Source organism: Hyposmocoma kahamanoa, unplaced genomic scaffold, assembly GCF_003589595.1.
Source record: "Hyposmocoma kahamanoa isolate Upper Pololo Valley unplaced genomic scaffold, ASM358959v1 87, whole genome shotgun sequence".
In the NCBI taxonomy this organism is placed as follows: domain Eukaryota; kingdom Metazoa; phylum Arthropoda; class Insecta; order Lepidoptera; family Cosmopterigidae; genus Hyposmocoma; species Hyposmocoma kahamanoa.
The window spans coordinates 15997024-16017409 of NW_020654422.1; the positions used below are offsets into that span (position 1 = coordinate 15997024).

Genomic DNA, 20386 nt, shown 5'->3' on the forward strand with positions numbered 1-20386 from the left:
AGTGTTTTCACAAAAAATAGATGATCATCATGGTAGTAAAACATAAAAATATAATCAATAAAAATATTGCAAAGTCAAATGTTTTAAGTTCGTAAGTACCTTCAATAATTGAATGCAACAGATATGATCTGATCACTGAAAAAAAAACATGATTCATATATTACGACTTTTCTTTTTAGAACAGTGGGCGCCGTGCGAAGTGCTGTAAAAATGGCTATTTTAATAAATTATAACAATAAACACCCACATAAACAGTTCGTTACTGCTCATTTACAAAACTCGTATTAAAATTTTTAATACTCTTAAAACGCTATCGTTCCATCAGACTCGCCTATCGTAATTTCCACAACCGTTTTCTGAGCAATAAATCGTTTTTAGCGCAACAAAGTACGAAACACATTTACGTCTTTCCACGGCTCGTAAACTCGTAGATTCTGGACATTAAGCATATGGAATAAGGATTGCATCGCTGTTAAATAACAAGAAGGCTGCACTGGTTAGGTCATAAAGTTTTATCTAGGATATTATCTGCCAGGACAGAATTCAAATTTTTTTTAAATTATAATCGGTAAACAGACAAGCGGTACACGTGATAGTCTCGAATCTCCGTAAAAGTGATATACATAATATAATTATGTTGGTGTTGTTTAACATTATGGATGTGTTTACGAGCACATATTTATACATATATCAACGTCCCATGTCGGTAATAAAATGTTGTTACCGTTTTGACGAGTCGAGTTACAGTTTAGTTATAGATACTATTAACTAAACTGTTCTCATCTAGAAGCATTTACTATTATTGGTTTTATTTCGATTTTTAATGCATATTATGGATATAATCTGTAAACCCAGAGCCAGATTCGTGGTACCGGTACGAATCTAAAGCTGGCCTGCAATTTGGTTTTGATTGCCTCTTCTGATCGGAAACTGCGTCTTTTCCGAGTCGAGGCGCATAATTGCGATTCACAACTGGCCGATTGGAAAGTTTTGACATCTCTAATCGGAACAATAGTTGACTTAACTCACAAATTAGAAAGATATAGTAGGAATCAGGTCCATCTTCTCGCTCAGAAACCCATCATTATTCGAGACTACCCGATCGGATAGATTCCGATTAAATCAAAATCAGGATTCTGGACTGGACAATCCTAGATTCGTGTCTGTATACCACAAAGTTTGCCATTGGAGTCGGTAGAGCATGTTTACGACCTTTTTGTTTATAGGCTTCTAGTGTAAGCGTTTACTACAAACCCAATTACAGTTAAGTTCGGACTTCTCAGTCATCATAAGCGTTTGTGGTTGTCTATATATATATATGTCACAGGATTTCCCTAGTGCGGGGCTACGTAGGGTGTGTGCGTTATTATTATTATTTAAAACATCGGAGAAATTTCGTTAAAAATAGTAAAAAAAAAGATAGAATTTTCCCCACCAATGGGGAAATAAATAGTACAATATTTGCCGTTACGCAAACCCAATTCAGCACTGGGACATAGTAATAATGGCTTGATACAGTACATCTATATTATTACATTTCGTCTTCTTATTATTATTTTTTAATTTATGATACCAAGTGAAGGGACGACCTTGTCGTGCGCCTGATGGTAAGTGACACGCAGTTGCAGTGCCACTCAGATCTTTAAACCACAAAGATCTGAGGGGCACTGCCACTGCCCCGTCACCCTGGGACATCAGTTGACAAGTATCATGTGACTGTAATTTCACCAGCAAGACCGGAACCCAATAATACTCACATTGCTGCATTTCTGTCGATTAAAAATGCAGCTACACCATTAAAATTTCAAATGTTTATAGCCTTCCACCCAACAGCTTACTGATTTCCTGTTGATGGAATGAGTTTTTACAAAGTATGACTGTCCAAAATACATTCTAGTCATAAAAATGATTGATTGGTTGAGTAGTCTTCAAGTTGTGTATAAAGGTAGTTATAAGGTAGTCTTCGTGCACTGAAAAGATGTTTATTATATTACAAATTCAAATATAAAAAAATTACGTCATAAAAATGAGAAAATAGAGGGGAAAAAATGGAAAACTTACCACAATGCAATTTTTATGTAGGTTGTCTAGCTGAGAGGGGTGGAAACGGGTAGCTTCATTGTGTAGCTATTTATAAGGTAATCTGGGGCGCCATAGATCAGTTTGATATTGCGAAACTGTGATAAAGTGCGTTTCTCAGTAAGGTATGTTAAGGTATGTTAAGTTATGCTATCATTGTATTTTTTTAATACGTGATGATTTTTGATAAGAGATGGTAAAACTAGATAAACAGCACTTGTAATATTGCAATAAAAATATGACCAACCTTTTATTTAGCAATATGTATCGATTTAATTTAAACAAGATAACTGTGACTTAGTCGTGAATTAAGACAGGTATCGATTAAATAAACATCTAGATTAATTCCTCTTTGTTAAATCACAGTAAAAACAGTTTTTACTGTATTGGACTACTGTCGTGTATAGTCTGCGAATCGTAACAGTAACAGAGAGCCTGGAAGCAGACGCAGCGGCGCGGCGTCGGCGCGACAACTCGGCGGCGGCGGCGCCTTGCCTCGCCTTCCGTCTTCGAATCAGGGTTGATACAGTTACACCACTAAACCAAGACTATGTGGAACACTTCTGTTTTAAAGTGCCGTGAAATGTCAAAGAGACTCTCAGAGCCTCTACATTTTCGTCGATTTTTCATTACAACATTGAGTTCCAACTATTTAGCTAGACATGGTTTATAGGTAAGTAGTATTAAATAATTGTCTTGACTCAAGTACTTATTTCAAAGTAACGTTTTATTTTTTAAATAGTACTTATATCAATTGGCTCGCTAAGAAGAAGAAAATTATACACATACTTACTTATGACATAGATTTAAAAAATGTCATTTAGTCGTTTGTTCGTTCTACACACTACACGAAACCGAATATAAAGAAACATGATCAACCTATTACAAACTATGGTTTAAATGTAATACTAGGTTTAAACCAAGGACGAAATATACACAACTTATTTCTTTAAAAAAAATACAAATGTCGCATTCAATGAAAAAAAGGAAATGGATACAAAGTGTACAACAACCGAATACGTAAGGTTACATTTAAAAATGTACTAATACAATAATATATGTGTATACATATGAGTAAGTGCTTATACGTACATATTCAATTAATTATATAAATACTCTATATAATAATCATATTACATAATCGATACATATACTCCATTATTAACCTATAACCATTCTCAAGTTTGATAAGAAGTTAATAAATAAATACACAAATACTTAAAAGCGGTTAGATATAGGTATATAAAGGTACATAAAGGCTATTCTAACAATGAGGAGTAAGGGTCAAGAGTCACTCATAGACGGCGATTGAAAGTTGTCACGAAACAAAATGTACAGTTTTTTATATGACACCTCTCGCAATGTTTATGCGAAATTATGGGTACGGTATGCCATACCAAACGTGTTTGTTTTGTTTTACAAATCATCATTCGCAGTTGATGAGATGCTATGGACCCTAAAACAAACTGTCTCAATCTAAATATAATCTATTCTATTAACTTTAATTCTAATCATTATTTTATTTTCATAAATATACAGGTAAGGTACTGTAGCATAGGACGTAGCTCAGGTAGTGTAGCGAGAGATCCTTTAAAATATAAACTGGGAATATCCTCATAAATAAATATTTGTTACGTATTTTACATGGTGTTTTTTGGAGGCTTCTTCTAGAACTGCCAAGATGTTCTTATTTTTTCTATTCTATTTTTTAAAATACATTCTAAACACAAATCTATATTCATTCAGCCAGCACTTCTACTCATAGAGTAGAGCCTAGACTACATCCTTCTTCCTCACAACTGATGGGGTGAACATCCCTAGCTATGATAGGCAACTTACATAAGTGATCAGCCCTTACTATAGGTTAGCCACACACTGCTCGGAAGCTACTACCTTACCAACAAGCAAACCACCGAGGAGGCTGTGGCTTTAGTTTGCCAAAAACTTATCTAAAAGATCAGACCATGACCACATCGAAATCAAACAATTCAAAATATAATTATTTGTTAGCTATCCTAGCTATTTAGGTAACCTATCGAAATCCTAACTCTTTATTTCAGCTATCCTAGCTTGGCTGAATGTTCCTAACAAATCCTTAAACATCACTACTAGAACGTCCTAAATGCATCACTAAACTATCTTCAACATGCACGCTGCTACGACGATGACACAGGCTTGAGCACCCATCGGACGTCCACTGGGGAACATCAATATTGACTAGTCCTCGTCCTGCAGGTATCCACGTTCCACCTAACTGTCTTACTTTCTTTGAACAAATTAAAACAACACGCAAATTATTCTAACAACAACATTTCCTAACACACATATGATATGGTGATATACCATATGGAGGATTCCTAATAATTAAACAAATATATTTTCCTTGAATGCAGACAGTTCTTGCTCATCTGGCAGAGAAACCACGAACTATGCACACACACAGGACAATATACCCATCAAATTAAAAAATAAATAAAAATTGAGTAATATCTATCCAAGTCGGTAGTCCATCTTCTCCTTCCGTCCTTTTAAGTCTGCATTTGCCGGAAAATAACAACTTCCATCAAAATATTCATCACAATGTCATCATAGCGTCAGGAAGTCCTGTCCCAAAATAAGGAGCTCATCACCATCATCTTATATACTTGTTCCTCCTTTCTTCAGGGAATTTTCATTTTTTTTTTTTATTTATAAATTCATATAAAATTTTTTCACAATTGGAATTTTTTTAATTGGAATTTTCCACTATTATTATACATTAAAGACTCGCTTCTACCATTTATAGGCTTGCCTCCACCATTTGTAACATAGGACGTAACTCAGGTAGTGTAGCGAGAGATCCTTTAAAATATAAACTGGGAATATCTTCATAAATAAATATTTATTACGTATTTTACATGTTGTTTTTTGGAGGCTTCTTCTAGAACTGCCAAGATGTTCTTCTTTTTTCTATTCTATTTTTTTAAATACATTCTAAACACAAATCTATATTCATTCAGCCAGTACTTCTACTCATAGAGTAGAGCGTAGACTATAGTACAATAAAAGCTTAAATACTAGAAAGTAAGACTAGGATTAAATTATATGAATGAAATTGGGTCTCCGCGGCATGGTGCCCAAGATGCTGGCATCGTTGGCCCTTTGTATTGCTGTGCTAATGCGTTGGGCAAGGTAGCTACCGGCCCTTGGGTTTCCCAGAAAGTCTATTAGTTTTTTGGATAAAATTTTGTAGAGATGAAGGTTTTCTATTAATTTCGTAAAGTCTGATAAGAAAATATATAATGGAAGAACCTATTTATCTTCTCATGTAGCAACCCTAAAAGTTTTCTGTGTCAGAGGCACGCGGTGGGCGGTACTGATTTGTGCTCACACAAACTCAAAACGGAGAGTTCTCATAGCCAGTTCCTAATTGAAGCTCGCTTCACTGTTTGTGCTAAGAATAATTTTCTGAAATTCTCCTTTACATTCCTATACCTTCCTTCATATTTCCACAACTTTAAACTGCGCCTCTTTTTATTTAGTGTTTATTATAATTATATGTTAAACAGTAATGTGATTACTGCCATGTGAAATCATTTGGTTCATTATTGATTGCACCAAAAGACCTCAGGGAAATTCTTCATCTTTCGATACCTATGTCGATTAAGATTTTGATATAATGCCTGACGTTTGATCTTTGGGGAATTTGTCGCTCCCCTAACGAACAATAAAACAGCCTCGTGAACTTCATGAATGGCGATATAATTATAAAGTTTCGTGGTTTTTACAAAAAACCATGTATCAAACCGGGCAAACAATTTACAATCGCTGACATGACAATTTACGTAACTGTAAACTGTCAAACATTTACGGCAAGTGTGACACTCTCCATGGCGACTCTCGTCCAAAGAGACTGCCACAGCCAGCCGGTGATAATAGGCAGCGTCTAAAGCCGCCACAGATCTTTATGTGCAGTTGAAGGCTGGTTAATGACTCTATACAATGGGGATATTCTAGGTTATGTATCTAATTGCCGTCCTAAAGTTGTGAGTTTGATGACCGTTTTACTATTATAGAAAATTACCAGTTGCTAGTTAAGGTATTTGGAACCAACCCATGTTTTATATTATTTATTTATTTATTTTACTTTAATTCAGACAAAGGGGTCCATAAATTGATTATTTACAGTTTTCTTAGTGGCTATGTTAATAAAAAGAAAAATCATTAACAGAATAATACAAATTTTAAATGATTGTGCTATTTTATTTGAATAGGTTGAACATAAGTAGTATAGTTTGAATGCCATATCACAACATAATCAGATTCACAATCCTCAAGAACCAGTTTACGCTAGGTTTTTTATCTAGTTGTTGTCGTATGATAAGAGAATTAGATGTTTCTTCAGTACTTGCACACTTATGTTTGTATAAAGTGTATTAAATAGGTTAGGTAAAACCAGTGAAGTATATTATTTGTACATTTTAAAGACGGACGCTTTCCATCATCCTTAGATTAAAGCGAAAGGGATTATACCATTTGGTATCATTTTCATCACTTGGAGAAAAGGATAAAGGTAAGCGACACGCCTGTCCATAACAGTTGCAGTGCACTTAGATGTTTAACTCACAAAGATCTGAGGGGCACTGCCACTGCGGTCTTCTCCCTGTGACATTCCCACAAGTCCCACGTGCCTGTAGTTACACTAGCACTATTATCCTTCAATACCGGAATGCATAAGTAAGCCAGTACTTTCCTGGACGAACGAACTCTTTGATAAGGAGCTCTACTGCTACCAAATATCTGCTTGTGTCACGGGCGAGTACACAACACAAAACAATTGATTTTGCCTAAATTATTTTACCCATTAATACAAATAAGTACTGATAACTACATCCGTATAAATACTTACACAAATGCTGCAATAATATTAAATATATATGTTTCGTTTCCAGTAATGAAACCCAGAAAATTGTTTATCTATGTCGTTTATCTTCGTAGCCTCGTTGCCTACGCCGCTACGATGTAGTAGACTACGTGACCGCATTTCTTGTGATACATTATTCTGTCTACGACAAGCTACGTGTGTGTAGCTACGCCAAGATTTCTAACCTTCACCTATGGGCTATATTTCTTAGAGAACATCGTTTTATGTCAGTCAATTTCATGTTTTAGTTGTTGAAACTCACCGTGAAGACGATTTTTGAAATGCAAAACAAGTCGCTTGCGGCTAGTTGATTATTGAATTATATTGACTGAAAAATCGATATATTCGGAAATGATTTTAAATCCCAAAATGTTCATCTTTTCATAATGAGTATAAATTCAGAATAGATTTTTACTACTAACAAATTACTAGACCACGTAGACATTACAGGTAGAACGATGAATGAATCTGGGTATCATCTTAGTTTTCCGGAATTCTCTACTCCATAGTTCATATCGATTGTGTCTGAATGTAGGCCACTTGCGTTATAGCTCATAAATACTCATTTGCTATGGGAAACAATAAGGAAAATTCCTAAAGAAGGGGCTCTCTAACGCCATTAATTATTAATAAATAGCGGCCAATAAGGGCTTTATTTAGGTAATAAATTTGGAATATATGAATATGATTTTAGATTATTTGTTCTCGACGTTCTCGATAGGGAAACTGATATTTGATACTGATTAGAAAATTATCGTTCAGATAATTCATAACTGACGTCTAAAACAATTTATATTGCCAAGTATGTATGTATTATGATAATTGTTAGGCAGATGTCGAATGCGCCGATATTTCTATGTATAATAAACAATAAATATTGACATTTTCTCTTTCTACACAGTTTATTTACTTTTTAAGTAAATGGACTTACTCTTGACCACTACCTGCTAGCCCTGAAGCAAATAAATAAGTCGCACCTTAAAGACGCTCAGGCTTTATGTGCTCAGAAATGTAGTCGCAGGCAAGGCATTCCATTTCTGGGCTGAGCGCGTAATAAAAGACGAAAAACGCTAGTACGCCAGAAGGGAATATCAACTAAGTAAGGATAATATCCCGCCGTACGTCTGGATAATAAAAGGGGGGCAGTCCGAATGAGCTGATGGAGTTCTTGGGCACACTCACCGAAGTGTTGTGACGTTGCAACCTCTTTCATCGCCTTTTACCAACCTTGTCTCTGGTTCCTGGCCATCTACTTTAAAATTTTGAATCGTTCTTAAATTCATTTTTCTTCTCTACTTTTCTTCCTTCCATCGCCACTAAAACGTAGTGGTTATATGCTCAGTGATCGCCACTCTCCACTAAATTTCCGAAGTGAGCACACGTGCTCGACTTAACATAAAATTCTGACCTGTTAAATCATGTAACAGCTTGTAAAGTGTGTATTTGTAGTACCATTGAAAATGGGTAGCATTTAACAGCTCACCAAAAAAGCAAGTTTTTTCACAACCATGTATGCCACTTCCCCAACAAAAGTACTGATTGCACGTCAAAATATGTACATCAAAAGAAAATTTTGCATTATGTACTAAACTTAATGCATAACATTTTATCGCAATACATATCAATCATCTAAATATATATCTAATATTTCTGGCATACAACAAATTTATGAACACAAATTTATGAGAAAAAAAACATACTTATTTCACTAAAAGGTACATCAGTCTATCGGAATGAAACACCATTTTATTTGACACATATGTCTAATTGTACAATTTGTCCAAAACAATAAGATCAACAAATAAAAATGAAAATTGCACACAAACATTGCAATAAAGTATAATGCTTGAAAATAGTAGTATTTTTTGTATTTGCAAGTAAAGGTTCAATTTAGTTCCAATGTTATTAATTGCTTACAAGAAAATCAGCTCCAAAGCTTAAAATAAAAGAAGTAGAAAATAATTTAAAAAAATTAAAATAACATTTACTAACTTTTGCCCAGCAGTGGGACATAATAGAAAACTTATTGAATTATTAATGCGGGTCTTGCTTTCGCAGGACGTCCACGTTACCTTTTCTGTCCGATTAGAACATTTTTGGCGTCTGCTGGTGGTACCACATACACGAGCCGGATCACGAGCCCTACAACATGACTGTTTGCATTTATAGTTTTTGAAAAAACGAAGGCAGTTTCATTTGCACAGCGTTCTAGCTTGTTATTTATTCGGGCTTATTGTACCAGACTCAAGGTTGTATGCGAAAGAAATAAAATGTCCCGATTATATTCAGTAAATTGGATGACATTTTTTAAATAATGTTATGCAATTTGTGTTATTCGTTATATCATAAATATTTTTGTTTGTTGTACGTGATTCATTGTATAAACGAAGATAATTTGTGGAGCAACTTATGAGAATAATTGCGGTAATTTTGTTAAAAGAATTGTTATTGCGTTTAGAGTTAAGTTAAATTGATGTGCAATCAGTAATGAACATAATTCTGTATGTTTTAAGTTTTTTGATATGCACTTAAATATTTCCCAATAAAAATCATGCAACCGAACTGCTTATAAAGCATATTATTTCTAGAAATTACTGGCCCTTTCGGGTAAATTCCTTTTTACCATAATCTCTGTTTAAGTAGGGAGTGTTTTTATACGATTGTACCTGTTTTTATATCATAACGTTTTGTTACAGCCTTTACGCCTTTACTTTACCTGTTCTTTTCCCTTCCTGTACTCTTTCTTTATTTCTACAATGAAATTCGTCCATCCGAGCGACCCAGTTTTGGATTTACCATTACGCGAGACCCGCGTGATAGTATATTCTGTAGAAAACCAACAGACAGGCAACTCTGCGTCTGTGGGTTAAACTGCGAAGTTTAGATTCGAGCTTATCGTCGCCAATAAGAGTCTGCATTCAACCGACTCAGGACCCTCTAGTTAATATTTCGCTGAGCCATCCCCATTTAATTTCTTTGTCAGAATATTTCTAGCGTAATATTCAACCATGCGCGTTGTACTATTGTAATGTTAATTAACGCAGATTGTCTATATTGTTCCAGCCACCGAGCTAGATTTGCTAGGCGCATTGTCGCTGCACAACACGTCCCGCGTCGGGGTGAGCACCGCGCCGGGAATGCAGCCGCAGCGGACTGCTTATGCCCTCGATGGTAAGTCGACCTGAAACCTACTGCTTGGAAACGAGAGCACAACTGCGGGACGTTTATAGTTTGATGATGATGAAGTCAAAGTCAAAGAGTAATTTATTCCATAAGTAAAATAAATTTATAAATTTGAAAACGTAATTTTTACGAGCAAGAAACTCTAGGGATTGCTCTTTTCAAATAAACTTAAATGCTATGGGATACTGGACTTTGAATCAAATTTGTGTGGAATCTAATCTATAGTACAATAAATTTCCACACGTCTTTATCTACCACCTAGTTTTCAATTTTGTAATATGACTATTCAATTAAAATACTTATTGTAAAAACGTATACAGTTCCTCATGAACGGATCGTTTACTTTAGTTAAACGAAATCGTGGTAGTTGATTGTGTTTTAACTTAGTTCTAAAGTTAACATTATGTTACATATGTATGACCAAAGAAATAAATATTAGACATCACATACCTAGTCTGATCGCAAAGTAAGTATCAACTTACGTCTAGAGTAGAGTGACGGGCGCAGTAGCTGTGCCCATAAGATCTTTACGATTTAAAGCGCTGGATGGCACTGCAACTGTTATGGATAGGCGTGTCGCTTATCATTAGGTGCACGATGTGTTCGTCCTGTCAATTGGTATTATAAAAAAAATTAAAGTTTCCGACCTCAGAGATTGTGACACCAAGAAAACCGGTGGGCAAGCCACTCGACATTGGAGCTCGTCATAATGACTGACCAGTAACACTATTTGTTATGGTTGCATCGGTTGAACAGGAGAAAATAGAGAATATGCTGTAAATATTCTCATTTAAGCGAATAGCAAAAAATAAACGAATGTCGGCTCAAGCTTGAATGATGTCGCTTTCTACTTTAAAAATGCCTTAAATATTACGTTAAGTACTATAAATACTGCCAAGTGGTTGGAATTCAAGTCTAGCAATGTGAAAACGACAACATGCACAAAAGTAATTCAACTTGAAATGCTAGTCATAAAAAAAATCGTATCTCTTAATGGATTGTGAATATGGCGGCAATCGGAAGGTGCAATCTATTTGATGTGCATTGCCATTTGTCCATTAGTGCAGCAGGCATCGAAGGTGGACGTCGTCCGAGCCACGCCTCTTTATTTTGTAATGTGTCTACTTGAGTAAAAAGTCGCGATTCTTCGTTATAATCATATACATATATTATGTACTAGAAGCTAATTAGACGACATTTTTAATTATTATTTTAATCAAAATATTTTTAGTTTGTAGGATTATTATATTTATTTGTGTATTGATGTGGTAATTAATATAATTAGTGGTGTCAGACACACTAATATTAGCTACGAACTTTATAAATTGTATAATTCTTATGTTCGTTACACTCATTTACTTATTTACTTTGTACGCCTTAAGGCGCAGCATAGAGGGTCACCATAAATTTATTTATAACCATGTATTTTAATGTATCTACTGTAACCTATGTTGACGAATAAATATATTTCAATTTAAAATTTGAACATTATGTATACCGTCGGTGTCAGTCGGTTGGTCGTACTCTTTTAAAATTCAATTTTGGTTTCAATTAAGTTTAAGTTTTAAAATTTAATTTAAAAAAGGACGTAAATATTTTAAAACAGTCATGAAAAAATTAGAAAATCACCCTTTTGAAAAATATTTCGCATCGTCCATTTTTAAACACCGACGATACAAAACACCATGATACCATACTGCCCTCGTAACGGAAAAACAACTATGCATACTTTATACAGCAGGTGTGCCTTTTTCGTTCTGAGGGCAGCATATATATAGTATAGTATTGCTCTGTTTCCAAAGTAAGTAACTAAAGCATTTGTGTTATGGAAATCGGAAATAACGACGGTACTACAAATACCCAGATTCGAGACAATATAGAAATGTTAGTATTCTATCTATGGTTATTCTACATTAACCCGACCGGGGATCAAGCACGGGACTTTAAAGATAACGACACCATAAAAATCGACGTGCAAGCCACTCGGCCATGGAGGTCGTCAAATAACTATAGAATCATAGAATTTTTAATAGTATACTTCAGGTGTCGTTGCTGTTAAATTATGTTAGTTCAAGAAAACTATTCGCTTTATAACAACAACCTAATATGATAAATTTCTTTTAAAGAAATTGTTTTGTTTCTTTTATTTTTAAATCCAAAACAGTAATATTGTAATATCGTTACTATGAAACAAATGATTCTAATTTACTCTATCTTATTTTATGATACCAAGTGACAGAAGAAACATGCCTGTCCATAACAGTTGCAGTGCCACTCAAAGCTTTAAATCGCAAAAATCTGAGCGGCACTGCCACTCACACGCCTACCATCCTGAAACACAAATTAGCAAGTCCCATGTGCCTGTTATTTCACCAGCACCCTTAACCTTCAAAACCGGAACGCAGATATACTCACAATACTGCTCAGTGGCAGGAATAGGTAAGATGACAGTACTTCCCTGGACGAACTCTTTCACAAGCAGCTCTACTGCTACTATATACTATCTATTACTATCAATTTTCTTCTGTGAAACGTGAGTAGAAAGCATTAGAAGTCTGTGCACAAGCTTATCCAGGACCATAGTTGAACAAACTCTTTTAGTTAGCATAACACTAAGAAAAGTATTCTGTGGTTTACTTATAGAGTACAATAAGCCCCTAAAGTAATAAAAAATGATGACTGTCTATTCTTGATTCGAATAGCATTACACAGAAGTATATTGATCGCACTTCCGAAGGCTGTCGAAGAGACGCGTATCTATTGTGTTGCCCCATCCACTTTTTGGCATTTTGCAATTTCACTTTGAAACATGAAGACATTGCGGCGGAAGGAAATGGTTCGTGCTTCAATAGAAATGGTGCTATTAGCAGGGGCCTGGATAAAAGGTTTATTATTGAAATGGACTTTACAATTTTGGGTATAAACAATACAGAGAGATTTCGACATTAATATTCATCGAAGGAATACATAAATACTTAGTATACAGCCAATAAACTACGTAATAAATAGAACACCATTTGCTAAATCGGCAATAGGCGATTAGGGTTGATCCACTGCGGCACCTATATTTGTTAGCCGATTGCAGGGTCCCTCTTCCAATCGGCTATTATCGGCAACGAGCGGTAATCCACCAGTAAATGCCTGTAATCCCTCAATGCGGAGAGTGATTAAGTCGCCTCGGGATTCGACCAAATTCTAGCACTTTTTATATAGGGCTGGCACTTTTACTTTACATTTCTAGGAACGAGCTACATTATAAGACACGTAGACTTTTTACCATTATATGTATCAATTTATAAGTATTAACACGATCGTATGTACGTTTTTATCTTTACGATGAATATTTACTTTACTCAATTTAAACGTAATATGGCTCATTTTATTACATTTAATTAATTAAGATCGTTCTTGTTAGTTATGTTATTCGATACTTCAATAGAATCCCCTCGAAAGGCGTGTGTTACGCCGATCGTTATTCATTTGATATAATCTATATTGGTTTGATCACGCTAATTCGGTTCAGATTTCACGGCAACCCTATCGATTAGGGGACCTGCTGCAATGTCGCGTTTCACTTAACACGTAAAGTAATCCGCACCATTAGGCGAGTTGCGTACACTAGCGTAATTGTCGAAGGGTGTTCGCCCTAATTTGTGGGGTCTGACAATACATATGGGGACATTTTGTCTCCTTGTTTAGTGTCAAACGTCAAATGCAGCGTTTTTTTTTTAATATCAAGTGACGAACAAGTTGTGCGCCTGATAGTAAACAACACGCCTATCCTTGACAGCTACAGTGCAACAGAGTCTTAAATCGCAAAGAACTGTGGGGCATTGTCACTGCACCCGTCACCATGAGCCTGTGATTTTGCCACCAGCACCCCCACCCTTTAAAATCTAAACGGAGCAAAGCTCACTGCTTGAAGACAGAAATAGGTAAGGTGGCAGTACTTCCCTGGACCAACTCTTTCACATCGCACGAAACATTGAAGCTTACATAATTGAAAACCACTAGAATAAAAGGAAAACCGATAAACTATAGAAAGATTTTTATTAAGAAATATGCAAATTGCAAATTGTTTAAAAATATGAGGAACATAAACTTAGAGTGTTTGCATTTTTGTGTTGTTTTAGTATTCCAGCAGTAAAAATCTGTATTTATCAAACCACGATGTTTTAGTGGACGGAATCCATACAAACTCAAACCAAAGAGGCCAAACTCTACATAACGACAGCATTCTTTAAACACACCATATGACTATGTACAAGTTTAAGTTGAAGTCTTTAACAAATAATTTCTTATATTACCGAGATAACATAGGTGCAAACCGTAAGTATATCGCACTGTATTAACGACATTGTATTAACTAAAAAAGTGTATTTTTCAGAATCGATGGACAATGAATTAGTCCTTCCAATGAAAAATTATTAAAATTTATGAATAGAACATCTAAAAAATTTCTTACTTGCTATATGTTTAAAAATAAAAGGGGAAATAGAACTTTATATTTATTTATTTAAGCCACACTTAAACTATCTATACAGCTGATTACCCAATGCGATAATTTAGACAATATGATTAATATTTACAAATAGATTATTGAGTTTAAACTGATTTGTTCCGAGCTAGCTCACAAAAGGTTTGTCTCACTTTGAGTTAATTAGATATTTTTTTTATTGTTTCTTAAAATATTCTAAGGACGGTTTTATTGACGTGTAGAGGATCACATTTTGTGTTTTGAAATGGTCTAATCTTGAATTTGACAAATTTTGAGTTACAACTATTGAAATGGCAATGCGATATAAGTTAGAGATGCTTTGTGAAAATTTGTAACATAATTTCCGGATTAAATGTATAAAAACAAAGAAGTTTCTCTTTCTTGTTCCAAAAATATATTTTTAACAATTTTGCAAATTTTTATACATCGCAAATCTAATAATCACCAGCGAAGTAATCCCGTATCTCACATTTTATACCAAATCAAGTAAGCTCTTTAGTGACAAGTGACGATCATGCAATGGCAAACTAATATCACAATACACAGTTTGTCACAAATGTCTAATACAGGCGAGGACAGTTTACAAATGGGTTAACAATTTACACGGCTGTCAAGCGTGGTGTGCGATTGTCAGCTCTTGTATGCTATGCTAAGCCATTCCACCATACCATAAATATTAAGCAATAATATGTCCGCAACACGTCTCTGCTTTGAATTGCATCATTATTCAGAAGCAATGTGGCATGGAAGAGGTCAGCAATGATAAAATAATGAAATTATAGTACAGATTACGGTCATCTTTTATAACGGGCATATTAAAAATGAAGTTAAATCTGGTATTTTAGATTCGTAAAGTATTCAATTCGTAGTACAGCAAATAGAGTTTCACCATTCTTATTTCACACCTTTCAATAGGGGAAATTGAGAGTATAAATACAACCAAAACAAATACCATATCGCAATATTCGAACAAAAGTGTCATGTGTGCTAAAGTCATAAATGATTTCCAATAAATACGCTCACCACGGGACGCCCCACTGCTGGGAGACGCCGATGGAACTGTTTGTACAGAACCACGCAAATATTGACTCGCGAATCCGCGTTCTGGAGGGTGATTTAATTAAATCGTCGCTTTCAAGCTTTATTCGTTTAAAATATTCCATTTATTTCGTACTGGAATTTAACGTTGAAGTGTAAGCAAAACTTTCATACAACTTTTCAGTCATTAATCAAAGTCAAACAATCTCAGTACAGAGTACCCTAGTTTGCCACCCTTAGAGGTGGGATATTTTCTTTAAATTAAAATGGGATCACTATTGAGGTACCCGCTTTCCAACAAAAAAGAAATCATCGAAATCACTTCACAAATACGCCTGTCTAGTTATCGCGTAACACAGATACAAAAAAAAATACAGTCTATAACCTCCTCCCTTTTTTGAAGTCGGTTTAAAATAATGTAGATAGATAGATAAAAACTTTATTCACTTCCATGACAACTTGTATACATAAGATCCACTAAAACTAACACCATAATTATTTTTATGTTGAAACACTTAAAATAACAAATTTTTAGAATAAAAGCAACGTATAACTTACACATATAACTAATTAAAGTAAATAGTTTTGGAAGTCATGGCAGTGAAAAGGCGCTGGCTCAGCATAAATGCCGCGGTTTCCCACGACCCTGGTATTCTGCCAGAAACGAAAATTATTTCGTTTATTATTTTTATGTACGGACAACGGCACATCAGACTACACATTTTTGTACGAAAATCGCCTCCAGTGCAACGGAACAAGGTACGTCAATGTGTAGCTTTATGTGCTGGCATACGCCACATTATTTCCTAAGTCAACGAGGTATAAAAAAATTGTTTTCATTGTTTGACAAGTTTCAAAGATTGATCAGTGACGTAATAAAAAGAGTTAAAGTGTTTATTAATAATAAATTGGTAATACCAATGCGTGTTCAGAGGGTGTTTTAATGAAATTAAAACATGGTGCCAATAGATATGTATATGATAGCTGACTTAGCTTCAGGGTATGGTTGGATTTGATCAGCAGCGTACTGGGTTTGGCGAACGGCATGCGGTCTGGGCTTCACCCAGTGATGATATTCGGTTGGCAACCTCGCAGCTCTTCGTGATTATAGATATTGTAGTAATAGTGAAAATACGTAAAACATTTTTTGACCCCCATACGCCAATTTTCAGCCTGGTAGCAAGTTTTTTCAGCGCCGGTTTCAAATCCACCATCTTGATATATTCTGGGCAGCTGTTTATTACTTAAAATACTGATATAAAACAAAAAGAATTAAAGAGTATGAACAAAAGTCCAAATCAACAGACCATAATATATCGCAGCGCTACGGTTAGTTATTACTTCTTAAATAGCATTTTCACATTATTAGAGGAATTAAATTTATTTTATTTGAAGAATTATTTCAGTCAGAAGATAAATTAGTAAATAATGTATTCGATTTGTTTTTGATTCTAAAGTCATTTAGAAAAAAGTACGAAAACGTTTTAAATTTTCATACCTTAGAAAATAAAAACAAACTGATATAAAATTATTTATATAATCCGCTAATGTTAAAATAGACCATTCAAGGGAACGTTCGTGTAATTCGAATGAAAACCCTGTCTAATATAATATTAATATCCCACTGTTATTACATTGTACAATAACACAATCCTCCGCGATGAGTGCTTGGAATGGTTTCCTCATACATAATTTATAACATGACGACGAAACTGTAATTAAATTTAATATGAGATCTTCCGTATGTCATAGTCTCGGATTTCCGAGCTACATTGACTAAAACATATTTTTTTCATATTAGGTTACTTGATTTGTTATAAACTCATAAATTCATAAAGCTATATTTACACTTATTTGGGTTTCCAGTGAAACAAATGTACAAGTTTACCAATAAGTTTTATAGTCAAGTATAAAATTTCAAAAATCCATTAACGAATGTCAACAAAGTTCGTTTTAAAAATTTTCATAACAAAATCCGATGCGTTATTGTAAAGCTTTCCCCGCTTTTATTTCAGCAACAGTCAAGTAAAATATGAAGCAGTTTTATTAAGATTCTTATACCCTTCGCTTATGTTTAAGGGTGAAAAAACCAGTTTATGACGACCCGTGGGCGATTTTCGAATTCTTACACCGTTATTTATTATTCAGTTCTTAATATGTTGGTTGGCTTGGCGCTCTCTTGCCGCCCAGTGCCAACTAATTGATATTAAATAATAATGATTTACCAAGGGAGAAATACCGTTCATGCATTATTTATGACTCTCCAGTTGTGCAGATTTAAAAGCATCTGTTTTTATATTGCTATTCATAGCTTTTTGTTATTTCTGTACTCCAGAGTAATTGAATTTTTGCCGCTACTGTTTTTATTCTCTTATTAAGTTACTTTAAGCTGAATAACGAACTTTTAAATTAGTAAAGAAAGAAGATGGTGTACTTAGGTCATCCTCAATAAATAAATATGTTACCTGTTCAATGCACATAATTTATAAGCACAATTAATTCAACTACAATAACGTTATGTTAAATTCATTTTACCACAGCTAATAATACTATTATTGCAAAAGGCTTATGCAATGCTTTCGAATATTGAGTGGCTTTATCCCCAGATATCCGTCTAGGGGTTGTTTTTCTTCAATCTCGTACAATAACAACGTCAAAGTAGGTGTGTCCTGTGTGGGCGGGTTCATTGAACCCTTTGGAACTTGGAATATCGGTAAAACTTTCTTGTATACATTGTATACTTGTGCAATTGAATCTGCTTTTCTTTCTTTTTAAATATTCTGTTGTCTTTTGAATATTCTTTTAAAATGAATTGTTCGGAAATGGATCGGTAATGAGCGAATGAAACTACTTACCTACTCTACTATATTACGTGTAACCAAAAGATTTTAAAAGCATGTAATAATTGTAAAAAAAATATATTTCTATATTCCACTGTAACATTAGTCAAAATAAAAAATGTCTTTTCGCTAGTTTTGTTCAACGACAAGAAAATTACAAAAACCCTCGTAGGGGTAACGTTGTTCATTATTGTCCCAGACAACCCCAGGGACAAGATGACAGGTTCATGCATCGGTCACGTGACCGGCACGCGGCCGTCACGCGACGTCGTCGAATATTTGTCAAACGGAATAAAATATCGCGAACTTAAAATATTCGCTTGCTATAAGTGTGCAGTTGCAATAGTTCATTATTCATCTTGTTTCTTATATTCTATTTCAGAAACTTGATAAATAATTTGGAAATAATATAACTGGATATTAATTTAGCATATCAGAAAGTAGCTTTTGAATACCAACCGCATAATAAATCTCCTCAAGTGCCTTAGCTAACTTGTGACTTTCAGTATTATTATTGTACTTTGATCTCTTGAACAATTTTTGACGCAATAACACCCCAACCAAACAATTTTTCCCGTGTGCAGTGACTCCCCGGGGTTCATTGAGCAGTCCCTTCCACATGATTTACCCTCGCCGCAGGGGCTGTCAAGTCATCCACGTGCGATATGTCGTCATCCCTTGCGACCGGTAACTAGGTGCTTTACCCTAGCACAGTCACTTTATTACATGCTCGTTTGTCTTATACGGCTCTGGTCACGTCTAAAGTAAGTACTTACGCATCTTTTTCGATTTTAGAGTTTGTTCATAAAAAAAATATTACACAATATTTGTATTGCTACAGCAATTCTAATCTTGAATTCCTTCACATAATGGTGGAAATGAAACGAAACAGAAGTTTTATGTGGAAGATTCGTATCAGTCATTTTTTGAACCGCATTGCAGTACGAATATCTTAGACGGAAAAAAAAAAGAAACGAATGTATATGTACAGGGAAATAAAAAATATGGCCGAATTGACGTTTGGCAGCTCTATCGATCAAATTGCTCAACTACGTTTCAATTTACACAAAAGTTTTTAGGAGGAATTTCCTTGACCGTTTCGGTCTACCCGGTCGCCGTCTGCACATTTGGAATTTTATAGCGTTCATTGCTTTTACAGTTCTAATTTCTTTTAGTATGAACCGAAAATTGGAATGTGGTTAGCAAACGGAATGTAGGGAACAACTGAATGATGTAAATGCCTCGTTGGCAGAGGGCCAGTGATCGATCGGTAACAAGGCCTCCCAGACAGACTCGGGCACAGCGCTGATTTTATCGCAATTTATTGCACTGCAAAGCAAAAGGTCAAAGTGGTAACTATTAATTACTCACTGACCTTGGAAATAAGCTGCACAATATTTTTTTTGAGGAAATGCAACTGTTTTTCCGGATTTAAATCGCGTATATTTGTTTATTCAAACAAACCGACGTTTCGGGCCCTTAACAGTTCCATTTCGTTTAAATTTTTTATTTTTATTTTTTTTTTTTCATTTAAATCCGGAAAAACAGTTTCATTTCCTATGTGTAACAGTCGCGAAAACCTAAGAGCTCGATATTTTTTTTGAGTTTTATAACTATAAATTTAGAATATATATGTACATTTAGATTTATTGAATTACGCCCCAAGGTTACCTAACCTTTGAGGCGTTTCAATAAATCGTAACTTATACGTTAATGCAATGATTTAATAATATTAGATAAAGTAGATTAATTTTCTTTGTTACATACACAAACCTTAAAAAAGTAATTTAAATCTGTATAAAAACTATATTGTTAAAACCGATTTTAATCTCAAAAGGAATCGTA

General features: G+C 34.7%; 1 protein-coding gene across 1 annotated transcript in view; it reads left to right on the top strand.

The window, feature by feature from the left end:
* LOC113235214 (protein kinase C-binding protein NELL1-like) overlaps nucleotides 1–20386 on the top strand; it is a 55242-nt gene that overhangs the window by 24042 nt on the left and 10814 nt on the right. Inside the window, exon 2 of the mRNA XM_026470839.1 lies at nucleotides 10046–10153. Coding sequence (XP_026326624.1) covers nucleotides 10046–10153 — 108 coding nt within the window. The remainder of the gene's footprint in view (nucleotides 1–10045; nucleotides 10154–20386) is intronic.